At 35.7% G+C, this 20,679-nt stretch overlaps 1 protein-coding gene across 1 annotated transcript in view; it reads right to left on the reverse strand.

Annotated features, from left to right (window-relative positions):
• THSD7B (thrombospondin type 1 domain containing 7B) overlaps window positions 1-20,679 on the reverse strand; it is a gene marked incomplete at its 5' end in the record, with an annotated part of 794,653 nt that overhangs the window by 610,092 nt on the left and 163,882 nt on the right. Inside the window, one exon of the mRNA XM_081243155.1 lies at window positions 11,897-12,707. Coding sequence (XP_081099281.1) covers window positions 11,897-12,707 — 811 coding nt within the window. The remainder of the gene's footprint in view (window positions 1-11,896; window positions 12,708-20,679) is intronic.

Raw genomic sequence — 20,679 nt, forward strand, 5'->3', positions numbered from 1 at the left:
GAATAATTCTCTAAGTAATCCCCCCCAAAAAAGGAAGGAAAAGGAAAATAAAAACAAGGACACCAGAAGAAAATTTTAGCCTTTAACACCAATAGCAGTAGCAAACATAGCCTAACTCCTAGCTAGATAAATACAAAACCTCACACTAAAAGCCTATTTATCTCCATTCCTTATACCCAATACATCATATCCAGCTTTCAACAAAAGATTACAAGGCATACTAAAAGACAAAACACAGAGTTTGAAAAGACGTAGGAAGCATCCAATTCAGAATCAGATATAGCACAAATTTTGGCATTATCATGCTGGGAATTTAAGACAACTATGATTAATATGCTGAAGGCTCTCTAATGTAAAAAACAGACAATATGCAACCAAAGATGGGTATTATGAGCATAGAGAGCAAAATTCTATGAAAGAATCAAAAGGAAATGATAGAAATCAGAAACACTGAAACAAAAACGAAGAATGTCCCTCAATAGACTGGACAGAGCCAAAGAATCACTGAGCTTGAAAAAACATCAAAAGAAACCTCTAAAACTAATATAAGGAAAAAAGAAGAATGAAAAAGATATAACAGAATATCCAAGAACTAAACGACAATTACAAATGGTTTCACATGCATGTAATGGGAATACCAGAAGGAAAAAAAAGAAGAGAGAAAGGAACAGAAGAATTGCCTGAAGTAATCATGAGTGAAACTTTTCCAAAATTAATGACAAACAACCAAATCACACATCCAGGATACTCAGGGAACACCATGCATAGGATAAAGATATTTTTTAAAAAAATCAACACTGGGTATACTATATTCAAACTGCAGGAAATTAAACACAAAGAAAAATCTTGAAAGAAGCTGGAGGTGAGGATGGAAGGTGGAGAAACATCTTACCTAGAGAGAAACAAGGATAAAATTACATCAGATTTTTTTAACATCTTTATTGGAGTATAATTGCTTTACAATGCTGTGTTATCATCAGATTCCTTTTTCAGAAACCAATCCAGCAAAATGAGTGGAGTATTGAAAGAAAAAAATACTGCCTACCTAAATTTGATATCCAGTGGAATTATCTTTCAAAAGTTAATAAAGACTTTCTGAAACAAAAACTGAGGGAATTTGTCACCAAGAGACCTGCCTTACAAGAAATGTTAAAAGAAGTTCTTCAGAGAAAAGAAAATAATACAGCTCATGATGACATATTTAAGACCATTCAAAAATAAAAATGTAGTAACTATGGTTCAGGCATCCAAAATGGAGCCAGGGGGCTATTACGGATATGGTTTCAGACATGTTTCTGCATCACTGAGAAGCTGAATCTTCTGAAGTGTATCAAACTCAAGGACACCACCAACCATTTTCAAAACAACATCTGCTAGAAACTGCCAGCTGCAACCTTATGGTCTCAAGGTCTCCCCTTGTAAAATATGCAACCATTTTAGGACCCCAAATAACCCTTGCTTATCAAGCACCCTTAGTTCTTGACAGCTCCAATCCTAATTTTGACAAACAAATATGTAACTTTGTGGTTTTACCTCCATTTTGTAGTCAGGTGGAACATATTTCAAGTACTTCTTGAATATGTGCCTCCCGGGCTATAGTCCTCAGCTTGGCTTGAATAAAACTCTCTTCTGTTCCTTACTATAGATTGTTTACTGATTATTTGTGTTGACACTCAGAAACTTGGATCTACATAAAGAAGGATGGTTTGAAAAGGAATACATGAAGGTAAAATAAAATATTTTATTTTTCTTATTCATAATTAATAGATAATTGGTTCAAAATTATAATAACAATGTATTTGGTGGTTATACGTTATGGGTAAGTGAAATTAATGACAACAGTGTCTTAAGGGATGGGAAAAAGGGATGGGGAATACTCTATAAGGTACTTGCACAATGTGTGACATGGTATAGTGTTATCTGAAAGTTACTTGGATTAGTTGTAAATTTACATTGCAGACTCTAGGGCAACCACTGAGAATGGTAAAAAAAAAACCATAACTGATATTCTAAAAGAGGAAACAAATGGCATAATGTGAAATGATCAATTAAAATTAGAGAAATGGGAAAACAGGAAATAAAAAAGTGGAACAAAGAACAAGGGCAGTGAACAAAAAAATAATAAATATGGTAGATATTAATCCAAATATAGCAATAATCATTTTAAATGTCAATGATATAAATATAGCAATTAAAGGACTGAGACTGTCAGACTGTCAGGGTGGATAAATAAACACAATCCAACTGTTATCTATAAGAAACTTACTTTAAGTATAAATATGCACACAGATTAAATGTAAAGGCATAGAGAAAAATATATCATATTATCAGTAATCAAAGGACCCTGGAATAGTTATATTAATTCCAGACAAAGCATATGTAAGAGCAAGGAAAATTATCAGGAATAAAGAGAGGCATTACATAACCATAAAGGGTCAATTTTCCAGGAAGATATAGCAATCCTTGATATGCATGCACCTATCAATACAGCATCAAAATATGTGAGGCAAAAACTGATAGAACTGCAAAAAAAGAATAGATGAATCTGCTATTATAGTTGGAGACTTCAACACCCCTCTATCAGTAATGGACAGATACAGTAGGCAGAAAGTTAGTAAGAACATAGTTGAACTGAACAGCACCACCAATCAACTGAATATCATTGACATTTATAGAATACTTCATCCAACAATAGCAGAATACACATTCTTCTCAAGATGATACAGAACATTCACCAAGACAGACCACATTTCTGGGTTGTAAAACACACCTTAACAAATCTAAAAGAATAGAAATTATACAAAATATGCTCTCAAGACACAACGGAATTAAACTACAAATCAAAAACAGAAAGATGGCTGGGGAACCCCCAAATACTAGAGGATTAAATAGAACATTTCTAAATAATACATGGGCAAAGAAAAAATCTCAAGAGAAATTAAACACTTTGAATTAAATCAGAATGAAAATGTAACTTATTAAAATTTATGGGATGTGGTAAAAGCAGTGCTTAGAGGGAAATTTACAGCACTGAATTCACATATTCGAAAAGAAGAATTATCTAAAATCAGTAACCTAAACTTCCACCATAGAATACTAGAAGAAGATCAAATTAAATTCAAAGTAAGCCCAATGAAAATTAGACTTGAAAGCAATAAAATTAGAAACAGAAAATCAATAGAGAAAATAACTGAAACCAAAAGCTGGTTCTTTGAAAAGTTCAATAAAATCGATAAACCTTTAGACAGGTTAACTAAGGAAAAGGAGGGATGGGGGAGAGGGAGGAGAGAGAGAGAGAGTGGGAGAGAGAAAAAGATATATATGTATAGATATAGGTATAGATATAGATATAGATAGAGAGAGGGAGAGAGGGAGAGAGGGAGAAAACACAAAGCACTAATATCAGTAATGAAAGAGAGGTCATCACTACCACTAATAATCCCCATGGACCCCAAGGATAATAAAATAATATTATGAACAAGTCTATACCCACAAATTTGTTAACTTAGATGAATGGACCAATTCCTTAAAAGAAACAATCTCCTAAAACTCACCCAAGAAGAAATCTATAATCTGAATAGATCTATTATCTATTAAAGAAATTTAATCAATAATTAATAACCTACTGAAGCAGAAAACATCAGGCCCAGATGGTTTTAATTCTACCAAAAATTAAAGGAAAAAATAATATTAATTCTTGACACTCTATTTCTAAAAATCAAAGCAGAGAAAATATTTCCCAACTCATTATATGAGGCCAGCATTATCCTAACAGTAAACCTAGACAAAGACCTTATGAAAAAAGACTAAGTCCAATATCTCTCATGAACATGTATGCAAAAATTCTCAAGAAACTATTAGCAAATAATGTCCAACAATGTATAAAAAATTAGCAAATAATATTTAACAGTATACTTGGCTATACATATCATATAGCCAAGTATAATTTATTCCAGGTATGCAAAGAGGATTCAACATTTGACAATCAATTAATGTAATCTATCCTATTAACAGACTAAGGAAAAAAATATATATAATCATACCTATATATGCAGAAAAAGCACTTGACAAAAACCAACACCTATGATGATAATTCTCAGCAAACTGGGAATAGAGGAGGACTTCTCCAACTTGATAAAGAATGTCTACAAAAACCTACAGTTAGCATCATACTTAATGGTGAGAAACCAGATGCTGTCCTGCTAAGATCAGGAGTAAGGCAAGAATGTTCCTTCTCACTACTCCTACTGGACAGCATACTGGAAGTCCTAGATAATGCAATAAGGCAAGAAAAGGAAATAAAAGGTGTACTTACTGGAAAGGAAGATATAAAACTGTCTTTTTTGCAAATTATATGCTTGTCTACATAGATAATTCCAAAGAATCAATAAGAGCAATAATAACCAAAAAGAAAAAAAACCCTCCTGGAACAAATAAGAAATTATAACAAGGTTGTAGGATACAAGGTTAATATACAAAACTCAACTGCTTTCTTGTATAACAACAATGAATAATTAGAATTTGAAAATAAAAACACAATACATTTATGTTAGCAACAATAATATGTAAAATCCTTAAGTGTCAGTCTAACAAAATATATACAAGACCTATATGAGAAAAAGTACAAAACTCTGATGAAAGAAATCAAAGAAGTTTTAAATATATGGAGAAATATTCCATGTACCTGAATAGAAAGACTCAATATCATCAAGATGTTAGTTCTTCCCAAATTGTTTATACATTATAAGCATTTCCAGTCAAAATCCTGGCAAATTATTCTGTAAATATCCACAAACTGATTCTAAAGTTTATATAGAAAGGCAAAAGCTCCAGAACACTCAAGACAATATTAAATACAAAGAAATTCAGAGGACTGACACTACTCAACTTCAAGACTTACTATAAAGCTTCAGTATTTAAGACAGTGTGTTATCGGCAAAGAATAGATAAATAGAAGAATGGAATAAAGATACAGGGCTCAGAAGTAGATCCACACAAATATAGTCAACTGATGTTCAACAAAGAAGCAAAGGCGATTTGATGAAGAAAAGATAGTCTTTTTAACAAATGGTGCTAGAACAACTTGACATTCACATGTAGAAAAATGAATCCAGACACAGACCACAAGATTTTCACAAAAGTTAACTCAAAATGGATCACAGGCCTAAATGTAAAATGCAAAACTAAAACTTCTGGAAGATAACATAGGAGAAAATCTGGTTGACATTGGGTTTGGTAATGTTTTTTCCGATATAACACCAAAGAATGATCCATGGAAGAAATATTGACAAATTGGAATTCATTAAGATAAAAAAACTACATCTTTTTTTTAACGTCTATATTAGAGTATAATTGCTTTAAAATGGTGTGTTAGGTTCCGCATTATAACAAAGTAAATCAATTATACATATACATATGTCCCCATATCTCTTACCTCTTGCATTTCCCTCCCTCCCACCCACCCTATCCACCCCTGTAGGTGGTCACAAAGCACCGAGCTGAACTCCCTGTGCTATGCGGGTTCTTCCCACTAGCTATCTATTCTACATTTGGTAGTGTATATATGTCCATGACACTCTCTCACTTTGTCCCAGCTTACCCTTCCCCCTCCCCGTATCCTCAAGTCCATTCTCTAGTAGGACTGCATCTTTATTCCTGTCTTGCCCCTAGGTTCTTCTGAACATTTTTTTCTCTTTTTTTAGATTCCATATATATGTGTTAGCATACGGTATTTGTTTATCTCTTTCTGACTTACTTCACTCTGCATGACAGTCTCTAGGTCCATCCACCTCACTACAAATAACTCAGTCTCGTTCCTTTTTATGGCTGAGTAATATTCCACTGTATATATGTGCCACATCTTCTTCATCCATTCATCTGATGATGGACACTTAGGTTGCTTCCATGTCCTGGCTATTGTAAATAGAGCTGCAATGAACATTTTGGTACATGACTCTTTTTGAATTATGGTTTTCTCAGGGTATATGCCCAGTAGTGGGATTGCTGGGTCGTATGGTAGTTCTATTTTTAGTTTTTTAAGGAACCTCCATACTATTCTCCATAGTGGCTGTATCAAGTTACATTCCCACCAACAGTGCAAGAGGGTTCCCTTTTCTCCACACCCTCTCCAGCATTTATTGTTTGTAGATTTTTTGATGATGGCCATTCTGACTGGTGTGAGATGATATCTCATTGTAGCTTTGACTTGCATTTCTCTAATGATTAATGATGTTGAGCATTCTTTCATGTGTTTGTTGGCAATCTATATATCTTCTTTGGAGAAATGTCTATTTAGGTCTTCTGCCCATTTTTGGATTGGGTTGTTTGTTTTTTTGATACTGGGCTGCATGAGTTGCCTGTATGTTTTGGAGATTAATCCTTTGTCAGTTGCTTCATTTGCAAATATTTTCTCCCATTCTGAGGGTTGTCTTTTGGTCTTGTTTATGGTTTCCTTTGCTGTGCAAAAGCTTTGAAGTTTCATTAGGTCCCATTTGTTTATTTTTGTTTTTATTTCCATTTCTCTAGGAGGTGGGTCCAAAAGGATCTTGCTGTGATTTATGTCATAGAGTGGTCTGCCTATGTTTTCCTCTAAGAGTTTGATGGTTTCTGGCCTTACATTTAGGTATTTAATCCATTTTGAGTTTATTTTTGTGTATGGTGTTAGGGAGTGTTCTAATTTCATTCTTTTACATGTACCTGTCCAGTTTTCCCAGCACCACTTATTGAATAGGCTGTCTTTTCCACACTGTATATTCTTGCCTCCTTTATCAAAGATAAGGTGGCCATATGTGCGTGGGTTTATCTCTGGGATTTCTATCCTGTTCCATTGATCTATATTTCTGTTTTTGTGCCAGTACCACACTGTCTTGATTACTGTAGCTTTGTAGTATAGTCTGAAGTCAGGGAGCCTGATTCCTCCAGCTCCGTTTTTTTGTTCTCAAGATTGCTTTGGCTATTTGGGGTCTTCTGTGTTTCCATACAAATTGTGAAATTTTTTGTTCTAGTCTGTGAAAAATGCCAGTGGTAGTTTGATAGGGATTGCATTGAATCTGTAGATTGCTTTGGGTAGTAGAGTCATTTTCACAATGTTGATTCTTGCAATCCAAGAACATGGTATATCTCTCCATCTATTTGTATCATCTTTAATTACTTTCATCAGTGTCTTATAATTTTCTGAATACAGGTCTCTTGTCTCCTTAGGTAGGTTTATTCCTAGATATTTTATTCTTTTTGTTGCAATGGTAAATGGGAGTGTTTTCTTAATTTCACTTTAAGATTTTTCATCATTAGTGTATAAGAATGCAAGAGATTTCTGTGCATTAATTTTGTATACTGCTACCTTACCAAATTCATTGATTAGCTCTATTAGTTAAAAACTTACTTCTCTGTGAAAGACACTGTTAAGAGAATGAAAAGACAGGTCAAAGACTAGAAGAAAATATTTTTGAAATACATATCTGATTAAGGACTGTTATCCAAAATATATAAAGAACTCTAAATTCAATAATAAATAAATAAATAAATAAAAATAGACAAAAGATCTGAACAGACACCTCACCAAGGAAGAGAAAGATGGAAAATAAGCATATGAAAAGATGCTAAACATCATATGTTATTAAGGACCTGCAAATTAAAACAAGGTACTACTACACACCTATTAAAATAGCTAAAATCCAAAACACTGATAACATCAAATGTTGGCCAGGGGGGTGAAGCAAAAGGAATTCCCATGATGCAGCCACTTTTCAAGAGACTTTGGAATTTCTTACAAAACTGAACATAAATTTATCATAATATCCAGGAATAGTGCCCACTGGTATTTAGGCAAATCAGTTGAAAATTACATTCACATAAAAATCTGCACCTGAATGTTTACAGCAGCTTTATTTATAATTGCTGAAACTTGGAAGTGACAGTAAAATGCTCATTGGTTTCCAGGGGTTTGGGGAGAGGAAAGGTGGGATAAGTAGAAGCAGCACAGGAGATTCTTAGGGCAGTGAAACTATTGTGTATGATATAGTACAGGTGGATACATGCCATTATACATTTGTCCAAATCCACTGAATGTACAACACAAAACATGAAGTCTAATGTAAACTATGGGCTACAGTAATGTATCAGTATTGGCTCATCCATTGTATCAAATGTATTACACAACTTGTACTAATGCAAGATGTGTGTATGAAACTGTGTATGTGTGGAGAGGGAGTGATGAGGAGATACATGGGAGCTCTAGATCTGCTGTTCAATTTTTCTGTAAACCTAAAATCACTCTAAAAAATAAAGTCTTTTAATTTATTGATAAAAAAATAGAACATGGTAAAAAAAAAAGTAAACTATAGACTGAAAACATTCTGTGTGATATCCAATATAGGATATTAAGAAACAATGTTTGTACAGAATCACACATACGTATTCAAACAATAACACCCAAATCATCTGCTTAATCTTTTTGGCTTCACAGAGGCAGTCAATGAAAGGCAGAAAATCACTCTTCAATGGACTTGCCAACTTACATCATATAAATCAGAAAGAAGCAAAAAAGATAAAATATGCTCATTTCTGAAGTCGAATAGGCAAAAAAAACCCTAAAACAATCATCACATTACTTTGTTCTGAAATAGCAGAGGTAGTCCTTTGAGCCAGCTGTGGATCCTAGGAAAACAGTAACTGATGTTAATGATTAATTCTAGCAATGAGTATTTCACTGTTTGGTAATTACAGTACTACTGAAAGGCATCTTAATTTGGAAGAAATTTGGTAATATATCAGTGAATTCATTTAAGACCTTCCAGGAGAAAAGTAAACAGATACTACTTTTAACATATTTCTATGATTTACATCAAGATATGACCATGTAAAGTAAAACAATAACAAATAATTTTGAAGCCTAAACTATTCTGTTTTTTTTTTGTTTGTTTGTTTGTTTTTATGGTACGTGGGCCTCTCACTGTTGTGGCCTCTCCTGCTACAGAGCACAGGCTCCAGATGCACAGGCTCAGTGGCCATGGCTCATGGGCCCAGCTGCTCCGCAGCATGTGGGATCCTCCCAGACTGGGGCACGAACCCGTGTCCCCTGCATCGGCAGGTGGACTCTCAACCACTACACCAGCAGGGAAGCCCTAATCTATTGTTTTTAAAACTTTTAGTCCATTCCCTCTATAGGTTTATAATTCTAATTATTGCTGTGCAAGTTAATATTTTTAATCAAATCAATGCCAAAGAAAACATTCTTGGATTAACTTATTGGTATTATCACTACTATAAAATATCTACAATTCAGATGTAAAAGAACCTGCTTAATCATCAAAAAAAGTAAACAAACCAAAAAAAATTTTTTTAATGTAAACATGAAGAACAATAAATATTTACATAATTTATAGCCCAAATTTGAGAGTGAACTTGAATTTTTATCATTATAATAAATGGTTTAGTCTTTTATTACTGTAGTAACAAAAGACCAATTTTTGCATTTTTCACAGAACTAGAACAAAAAATTTCACAATTTGTATGGAAACACAAAAGACCCCGAATAGCCAAAGCAATCTTGAGAACAAAAAACGGAGCTGGAGGAATCAGGCTCCCTGACTTCAGACTATACTACAAAGCTACAGTAATCAAGACAGTATGGTACTGGCACAAAAACAGAAATATAGATCAATGGAACAGGATAGAAATCCCAGAGATAAACCCACGCACATATGGCCACCTTATCTTTGATAAAGGAGGCAGGAATGTACAGTGGAGAAAGGACAGCCTCTTCAGTAAGTGGTGCTGGGAAAACTGGACAGGGACATGTAAAAGTATGAGAATACATCACTCCCTAACACCATTCACAAAAATAAGCTCAAAATGGATTAAAGACCTAAGTGTAAGGCCAGAAACCGTCAAACTCTTAGAGGAAAACATAGGCAGACCACTCTATGACATAAATCACAGCAAGATCCTTTTGGACCCACCTCCTAGAGAAATGGAAATAAAAACAAAAATAAACAAATGGGACCTAATGAAACTTCAAAGCTTTTGCACAGCAAAGGAAACCATAAACAAGACCAAAAGACAACCCTCAGAATGGGAGAAAATATTTGCATGAAGCAACTGACAAAGGATTTATCTCCAAAACTTATAAGCAGCTCAATAACAAAAAAACAAACAACCCAATCCAAAAATGGGCAGAAGACCTAAATAGACATTTCTCCAAAGAAGATACACAGATTGCCAACAAACACATGAAAGAATGCTCAACATCATTAATCATTAGAGAAATGCAAATCAAAACTACAATGAGATATCATCTCACACCAGTCAGAATGGCCATCATAAAAAAATCTACAAACAATAAATGCTGGAGAGGGTGTGGAGAAAAGGGAACACTCTTACACTGCTGGTGGGAATATGAATTGGTACAGCCACTATGGAGAACAGTATGGAGGTTCCTTAAAAAACTACAAATAGAACTACCATATGACCCAGCAATCCCACTACTGGACATATACCCTGAGAAAACCATAATTCAAAAAGAGTCATGTACCACAATGTTCATTGCAACTCTATTTACAATAGCCCAGAGATGGAAACAACCTAAGTGTCCATCATCCGATGAATGGATAAAGAAGATGTGGCACATATATACAATGGAATATTACTCAGCCATAAAAAGAAACAAAATTGAGTTAGTTGTAATGAGGTGGACGGACCTAGAGTCTGTCATACAGAGTGAAGTAAGTCAGAAAGAGAAAGACAAATACCGTATGCTAACACATATATATGGAATTTAAGGAAAAAAATGTCATGAAGAACCTAGGGGTAAAGACAGGAATAAAGACACAGACCTACTAGAGAATTGACTTGAGGATATGGGGTGGGGGAACAGTTAGCTGTGACAAAGCAAGAGAGTGGCATGGACACATATACACTACCAAACGTATAGTGGATTGCTGGTGGGAAGAAGCCGCATAGCACAGGGAGATGGGCTCGGTGCTTTTTGGCCGCCTGGAGGGGTGGGATGGGGAGGGTGGGAGGGAGGGAGACGCAAGAGGGAAGAGGTATCGGAATGTATGTATATGTATAGCTGATTCACTCTGTTATAGAGCAGAAACTGGCGCACCATTGTAAAGCAATTATAGTCCAATAAATATGTAAAAAAATAAAAATTAAAATTAAAATCCTTTCTATGAAAAAAAAGACCAATTTTTTATGGAAGGAAAGATTCTTTCAATTCTATAGTGCTTTACAATTTTCAAAAATTTTATACATATGATTTCATATAATCCCATAATAACCCCGTTTTTCCCCTACCCCTCTATTGCCCCTACCCCTTCCTTCTCCCCCACTGGTAACCACTAGTTTGCCTTCCATATGTATGTGTCTGCTTCTTTTTGTTTTATTCACTAGTTTGTTGTATATTTTACATCCCACATATAAGTGGTACCATCTGGTATTTATTTTTGTCTGACATCTCATTTAGCATAATGCCCTCTGAATCCATCCACGTTGCTACAAATGGCAGAATTTCATTCTTTTTTATGGCTGAGCTATATTCCATTATATATATACATACCACACCTTTGTTATCAATTCATTTGTTGATGGATAGTTACGGCACAAGATCTATTTTTTTAACTGACATATTGATAAAATAGATATGTGAAAATAGATGACTTATCCTATATGGTTGTACTACTACACTAATTACACCAGAGTTCAGAGCACTGGTGGCCTAGACTCTAAAATACTTATACTTGAAATTGAAAACTTCTCAAATGAAACTTTAAAAAAATCAAATTGCAAACCTGATTACAATTTTCCTGTTGTAGAAAATCATAAAGAAATCTTGTAAAATTACACTGTAAAATATTTAAGTGAATCAAAGATATAAACACTGAAGTCCTCCTACCTTAACGTAGCATTTTTTCCGTCACTTCTTGTACACCAAACCTGGCGGGTTTGATAACCTATCTCTATGTCGCAGGACTTGGAATGGTGATGTGCCTTGTAACTTTGATGTCTAAAGGTGACCAGCTCCTTCGAATCAGAGCTAAAATCCAGAACAGTTCTTCCACTTAGGTTAAGTTCTTTGAGAAGAGGCAGTCGACATTTACTCCACGGTCCAACTTTAAGGCTAAACATATATTCCTCTGCCCCAAGAGGACAGGAAATGGGAGCATCACAGGCTCTTGACTCAGTCAGGTTGGGACACTGCAACCCTCCATAGAGAGGGGGGGCAATGGCTGAGCGAGTTCTATGCTGTAACTGCTTCCCACATCCCTTGCTACACCTGGACCACTGTGAGAACTCAGAGACCACGCAATCCCGCGGGCAAGGGATGAGACAAGCTTGTTCCGTGGGGGGCTGAGGGGCAAAGTGTTCACATATCTCATTCACAGCCACGGTTCTATTCAGCTTCTGAACACAACGCACCGTCCGGTGCTGAAGCCCATGCTGGGCTGTCACGCACTCTGTAGCCCGAGGTCTGGCTTGCCCCAGGGCGGGAGGAACAAGCACACAGTGGTGCCAGTCAGAAACCTCCCACTGGAAGAAGTCTCTGTGCCAGTCACAGACTCGGAAGCAGCTTCTTTCCTTCGGAGGCCTCTTGTTCTCATCACAGTTAGACAGGTGACTCGTCCACCCATCAAAATGGAAACACCAAAGCGCACGACTCTGGATTCCTCCTGGCCCACAGTCTCCTGTACACCTTCCCCAGGGGCCTGTAGGCAGAAAGACAAGGGTATCAGTTACTCCAAGATTCCACACCACCATCCACACAAAAACAGGTCAATCTGCACACCTCCTGACACAACCAGTGTGAAATTATGAATTATGATGAAAAATATAATTGAGTGGCTAAAAATGTGGATTCTAACTCAGTTGGCCCTTCTTGAAATCCCCAATCCATCTCTTACAGCAGTATCAACTTGGATGAATTACTTCAACTTTCTAAGCCTTAGTTTCCTACATAAGGGAGATGATAATAAAAGCACTGACTTGTAAAGATGTTCTGAGGATCAGTGACATAATGTGATGGGAAGTAGACAATACACATTTAATAAATGATTTGTCTCATTATAATTATTATGTTCCAAAGCCTATATACCTAACTCAATATTAATACTTTCTCGTTAGGCAGAGTTTCATCTAAAAGAAAAGCCCTAAATCCAGGATTTTAATAAACTAGGATTTTACATGTTTCCAATCCTTCAGCTCACACCTTAAGTAGCTCAGAAGAGAAATACATTTTTAAAAATAGCTTGCAAATCATCCTAAATATATTTTCATTTTCTAAATAGCTCTCCTCAGTTCTGGTTTTTGCTTGCAGAGTGAACTGCGTGAAAAAGAAAAATCTGATATGGGGGGGCGAGGTGTGGGGAGAAGGTAAGTTAATAAAAGAAGCAGCAGTACTGAATTGTCTCTGGAAATTCTTCCCCGACAATTCTTGAAATATACCTGTTGGGTAAAGCTTCCAATGTTAGCTTGTAATATGCCAAATCTTTTCATTAATGAATTAGTTTTGTGAGAGAAGGTTCAAAAAATGGACAGATGAAAGAGCTACCCACTGATTTTTTTTTTTTTTTTTGCATCTGATCTATAGACATACCAGCTGGCCTCATCCAGAAGGCTGATCATCTATCTTTCCACGAGGACAGCAAGTAATCACATTTTGTGTCAATGGAAAAAAAAAAAAGTTTCCTCCCTTTTGCTTTACTTAAAAATGTAATATGAGCCTGAAAAAAGTATATCAGCTTAACCATGTTACCTTTAACCCTTTACTAGGTTTGTGATCATCATAAAGGCATTTCACACCCTGAGAAACATTTTAACTTACATAGGCGAGAGAAAGAAGGTGCAGTCTTTCTTTCCTTCCCCAAATCTGATCAAACCCCAAATGCCACTTAATTACTTCCTGGACTGTATTTTCATGCACATCCAGTACATTTCTAGGAGCAATAAATGTGTACACAGGCATGTGCATTTAGGAAGAGACGTGCCTCCCCAGAGAAGCAGATATTTGCACTTGGGGCCACATGCTGCAGTGAGGATCTCTCACTTTAGCAGGACAACAGTTTGGGGGTTCTAATGTACACAGTCCTCCTGGTTCTTCCTCCCAGCCCTGTTCTGGGTGTGCAAACCTGCTGTTCTAGGCAATGCCATGTTAGGTACAGTGCTGATGATTTCTGTCTCCTTTCAGTGACCCCACGCTACAGTCTCGTCTTGATGAAATGGACAGAGCAGTTTTACTGGATTAAGTCAGCCTATAGCCACCAAAATGCCCTTGGGTTTGCCCACACTCTTCCCTAGGTGAGTTATCCCAGCACTGCCCGCTCAGGGTACAGTAAGTGCACATGGAAAGTGCAGCTTTCAGCACAGGATGATTCAATCAACCATCCTTAATTCTGATGATTTCCTCTTCAATCACCCACAGTTTAGTACTCTGCAAAATGAGAAGTTCATTGTTACATGACAGCTATTTGCAGGCTCCACATGTCTAGGTGTTCTGGAGCAGTTTCAGGTCCAGTATGCCATTCTTTATCCGAATCTCAGACCACGCATGCAAATGTTTATTATTACCAAAAACAAAACCAGGTTATTCAGTAAAGGACTATTTCAAAAAATACATGGCTGCAGCAAACTTTAAAAATCTAAAATCAGCCTTGGCTTATCTAGGAGTTTGGGATTAATATATACACACTACTATATATAAAATAGATAACCAATAAGGACCGACGCTATAGCATGGGGCACTGTGGTCAATATTTTATAATAATCTATAAGGGAAAAGAATCTGAAAAGGAATATGTATATAAATAATATATATTCAATATATATATATATATATAACTGAACCACTTTGCTGTATACCTGGAACTAACACACTGTAAATCAACTATACTTCAATTAAAAAAAATAAAATAGGGGCTTCCCTGGTGGCGCAGTGGTTGAGAGTCTGCCTGCCGATGCAGGGGACACGGATTCATGCCCCGGTCTGGGAAGATCCCACATGCCGCGGAGCAACTGGGCCCGTGAGCCAAAATTACTGAGCCTGCGCATCTGGAGCCTGTGCTCCGCAACAAGAGAGGTCGCGATAGTGAGAGGCCTGCGCACCGCGATGAAGAGTGGCCCCTGCTCGCCACAACTACAGAAAGCCCTCGCACAGAAACGAAGACCCAACACAGCCAAAAAAAATAAATAAAATAAATAAAGCAAAAAAAATAAAAAATAAAAAATAAAATAAAACCAGTCTTGAATGATACAAAACAGTTATTGGTTAAAATGAAAACAAAGCTTTTTTGTAAAGCACTAGGTTTTAAAATATAGGCTGTCAGTTTCTCTCTGTTTAGGTACCAAATACACACAACTCTCTACTTAGGATTTGTTCACGTAAATTAAAGAATATAAGACCAAGAACGTGGAGCCCCTTCTAACCAATCTTGAAAAACTAACATTAAATTTAATCAATCTAGAACATCTTACAAAGTGATCCTATTCTTACTTTTAAAACACATGATTAGCACATTTTCTTATTATTAATATTCTGTTTTCTTCTTCTAAGTTTTTGCCTACTTTCAAAATTGTTAAGGTAGCTCTTTTTTATTTGAAATCATTATTATTTTAAACTGTATAAATTACTATTCTTCTCTCAGCTTTCATATCTCCATCTATACAGAATTTCACCAAACAGCCAATTTTTTTTCTAGATCAATGGAAGACAAAATATAACTATTAAGAAATAATTACTACCATTTGTTGAAGGCTAGCAGTGGTGTGCTGGGCTTGGCTGCTACCAGGAGACTGTTAAATATTCAGGAACTTTACCAGGTGGTTGTTAAATCATTCATGATTTAAAATCAGCCATGGTGGGAGTATTTACACCACATTACAAATCAAGTCACATCAAGGCTTTTTTTTTTTTAAACAGAGACAGCTGGTTTATAGTACACCAATGGTGACTTCACAGGTGCCTCCCTCCCTTCCTTCCTTCTTTCCTTATAACAATCCCATGAGGTGGGGCTAGTTTGCTCATTATATCAGTTGTGGAAAATGAAACTCAGAAGTTACAATACACACCCAAGGTTACACAGCTAGTGCATGCTAGGCTAGAATGGGACTCCAGATCTGTGGGACCCCAAGCATGGGCTCTTGGCCTGCATTTGAAAAGCATCTTTTCTAGGGTGTGCATTGGTATGTGTGATCCTACGATCACAAGGCAGATCCATTTGTTCGCTTAGCTATGATCTCTCCTATTTGTTTGTTAATATTCCTTTGGATATGAGTAGAACAAGTCATCAAGGTGGTGTGTGCGCCATGATTTCCCCCTCTTGACCCTAGAAATTGCAGCAGCTCTTGCATAGTAAGACACATGTGTGTTTATAAATATTAGTCAGTGCATTTAGGAAGGCACAGTCAAGGGAGAATAGTTTTTCCGCATGTTAAAGTGAACCCTGCAGACAACTGAAAAACGTGAATAACAGGCAAACGTAAAGTGAATTGGGTATGCTTGGAATGAATGAAAACCAAATTGCAAACAAGACGTCCAAGATACAGACAAGACCTCTCAGCAACTGACCTATAACAATTTGCATTTCTCAGGCATGGAGAGAAAATGTGTTCCAGGATTTATTCAGTTGTGTTTGGATATGAACTTTAAACACACACACACACACACACACACACTAGTGAAAATCACACAGCCCTGAGGGATTCTGCCATTTCAAAAAACATGCATATTGAAGTAGTGAAATGTGACCTGCAGTTTGAAAAATCTTAAATCCCTTGTCCAAGTTCAGAAATAGAAGAGCCAATTAAAATTTTGAGCAGTTGCATGGAGAAAAAGAATATCACTTTTAAGCTTGACATATATATAAAACATATGGTTATATTCAGAATATATATCTGAGATGAATAACCTAAAGAGACAAATAAGAAGCCTATGTGTAAACAGCAATCATTTTATACTTCTTAATTGGAAATAAGCCTCAAGTAATACAAATAAAACAAAATTTTCATTACTCTAGGAGATGGACCCTAAAAGATATTGCTGTGATTTATGTTAAAAAGTGTTCTGCTTATGTTTTCCTCTAAGAGTTTTATAGTATCCGGTCTTACATTTAGGCCTTTAATCCATCTTGAGTTTGAAGTTTCCTTAAAAAACTAAAAACAGAGCTAACATATATGATCCAGCAATCCCATTGCTGGGCATATATATGGAGAAATCCATACTTCGAAAAGATACATGCACCCCAATGTTCACTGCAGCACTGTTTACAATAGCCAAGACATGGAAACAGCCTAAATGTCCATCAACAGATGAATGGATAAAGAAGATGTGGTACATATATGCAGTGGAATACTACTCAGCCATAAGAAAGAATGAAATAATGCCATTTGCAGCAACACAGATGGACCTAGAGATTATCACACTAAGTGAAGTAAGTCAGACAGAGAAAGACAAATATCATATGATATCAATTATATGTGGAATCTAAAAGATGATACAAATGAACTTATTTACAGAAACAGACTCACAGACTTAGAAAACAAACTTATGGTTACCAAAGGGGTAAGGGGGGTAGGGGGAGGAATAAATTAGGAGGTTGGGATTAACATATACAACTATATGTAAAATACATAAACAACAAGGACTACTGTATAGCACAGGGAACTCTACTCAATACTCTGTAATAACCTATATGGGAAAAGAATCTGAAAAATAATAGATATATGTATATGTATAACTGAATCCCTTTGCTGTACACCTGAAACTAACACAACATTGTAAATCAACTATACTCCAATATAAAATAAAAATTTAAAACAAAAAAAAAGAAAAAATTTAGAACAATTAAAGGATTAAAAGTTTAATTATATATGTAATGGGGCTTTAAATTAACACTTGAAAACATTTCAATGGTATAATAGGAATAGTAATTTTAAACTTGTTTATGTGCACAAAGGTTGTGTAAAAACACCATCCACCTGCAACTCACTATCCTTTCTATGAGATAAGCACAGCTACTCTGGAATAAACTGTGCAGTATTTTAAGTCACATCAGTTTTAATTAACACGTTAACATTTTGGTTTAATAAATATTTTGGACATAGAAGGGTAGCATCAGTGAATTCTCAGGTTATATTCACCTTTAAAACTGTGTGGTTCCTCTTTTTTGTCTGTGTTTTGAAGAAAGTGCAAATCTGTGAATGCTCTAATGTAATATTCCTCTAGAAGCAGAAAAGTGCTGGCAAATTGTATTCTCTTAATTAAGTTATCCTTAAGTGGAGTAGTTTAGATGAATGTATCACCCAAACTAAATCATCACAGGTAAGGCAGCCCGCTGGATGCCTGAATTTTAGGTATAGTAATCAGTAAGAAGCCTGCCACAAAGAAAAAAGAGTATTCCAGAGAACGGGGAATAAACACATTCCCAGGAGTTTTCACACAGTACTTGCCACTGTCTGAGGCAGCAACCCTGATTTAATACCATTCATGCAATAGGAAGAGATGTTTGTTTTATTGTTAATTTTTTTCAACCACAGCTTTTATTACCCTGACATTGCTTTATATTTAACTTGGGCAAGAGTACTGAGGAATGACATGAATGACAAACCCGAGCATTAGAGCCCTAAACAAATTACTGGTGGATAATTACTATGCCAAAGCACTCAGAAGCCTCAGTATTATAAAATGTGACATAAAACAGCGCTGATCTACTTGTAAGATGACTCACCTCCGAGAAATGGCTTGAAATTTCTGTCATAATTTTCACATCTCAAAAAGCTTTCACCCTGATCATGGAGGAATTAAAGTAATATCTCCATTACATAGTGGACAATTATCTAGGAAATCACACTTTCTAAAATACATCAAAGAACCCAAGGGATGAAAACAAAAGTGGCCAGCAAGCATTCATTCAGTGAAACAACCATTATTCTTTACCTGCTAGTTGAGAAGCAGTGTGTTAGACTCTGGGAATATAAAAATGAATGAGATATTAAACACGTGTCACGAGAACTGTGCACTAAATATAATGCCAACATGCTCATGAAGAGGACATCTGGCTGCTCCCTCAGGCCTAGCTACACTTAGTTTGTTCACATTATTAACAACCTTAATTTGGTTTCCCAGAGCTCATTAGATAGAAAGCAGCAAACCAAAGTTGAGAGGGACCACTGGAGGCAGGTACACTGGTGAAAGACAGAAGAGATGATAGTTCCTGAGTCTACATTTCAAAATCTGTCATGATAATTAATAACGTCCACTAGCAGGGGATGTATAAAGCCACCCAACACTTTCTAACCTCTCAGAGCAAACCCACTTATTAGATATATCCATTTGTGAGTTATGCCTCTGATAGAAACAAACACACAACATAAAAAATGGAGAAACAAAAAAATATTTAATGGGAAGGAATTTAAACCCTAATACATTTCATTTATTTCTTTTTTATTTTATTTTTTAAAATATTTTATTGGAGTATGGTTGATTTATAATGTTGTGTTAGTTTCAGGTGTACAGCAAAGTGAATCAGTTATACAAATACATATATCCACTCTTTTTTAGATTCTTTTCCCATGTAGGCTATTACAGAGTATTGAGTAGAGTCACCTGTGCTATACGGTAGGTCATTATTAGTTATGTATTTTATATGTAATAGTGTGTATATGTCAATCTCAATCTTCTAATTTATCCCTCTTCCCCCCTTACCCCCGGTAAGTTTAAGTATATCTCTGTTTTGCAGATAAATTCATTTGTACCCCTTTTCTAGATTCCACATATAAGCAATATCATATGATATTTGTCTTTCTCTGTCTGAGATACTTCACTCAGTATAACAATCTCTAGGTCCATCCATGTTGCTACAAATGGCATTATTTCATTCTTTTTTATGGCTGAGTAATATTCCATTGTATATATGTACCACATCGTCTTTAATTCCTCTGTTGTAAAAACAACAAACACATGAAGGTTTAACAATATGTTACTAAGTAACCAACGGATCACTGAAGAAATCAAAGAGGAAATCAAAAAATACCTAGAGAAAAATGACAACAAAAACACAACGATCCGAAACCTATGGGAAAAAGCAGTTCTAAGAGGGAAGTTTAAGCAATACAATCTTACCTCAAGAAACAAGAAAAATCTCAAACAACCTAACCTTATACCTAAAGCAACTAGAGAATGAAGAACAAACAAAACCCAAAGTTAGTAGAAGGAAGGAAATCATAAAGATAAGAGCAGAAATAAATGAATAGAGACAAAGAAAACAATAGCAAAGATCAATGAAACTAAAAGCTGGTTCTCTTAGAGAAGATACAATTGATAATCCTGTAGCCAGACTCATCAAGAAAAATAGGCAGAGGACTCAAATCAATAAAATTAGAATTGAAAAAGACGTTACAGTGTACACCACAGAAATACAAAGGATCATAAGAGACTACTACAGGCAACTATATGTCAATAAAATGGACAACCTAGAAGAAATGGACAAATTCTTAGAAAGGTACAACCTTCCAAGACTGAACCAGGAAGAAATGGAAAATATGAACAGACCAACCACAAGCACTGAAATTAAAACTGTGATTAAAAATCTTCCAACAAACAAAAGTCCAGGACCAGATGGCTTCACAGGCGAATTCTATCAAATATTTAGAGAAGAGTTAACACCTGCTTATCTGAAATTCTTCCAA

This window comes from Mesoplodon bidens (genome assembly GCF_964165515.1).
Source record: "Mesoplodon bidens genome assembly, chromosome: 8".
NCBI lineage: Eukaryota > Metazoa > Chordata > Mammalia > Artiodactyla > Ziphiidae > Mesoplodon > Mesoplodon bidens.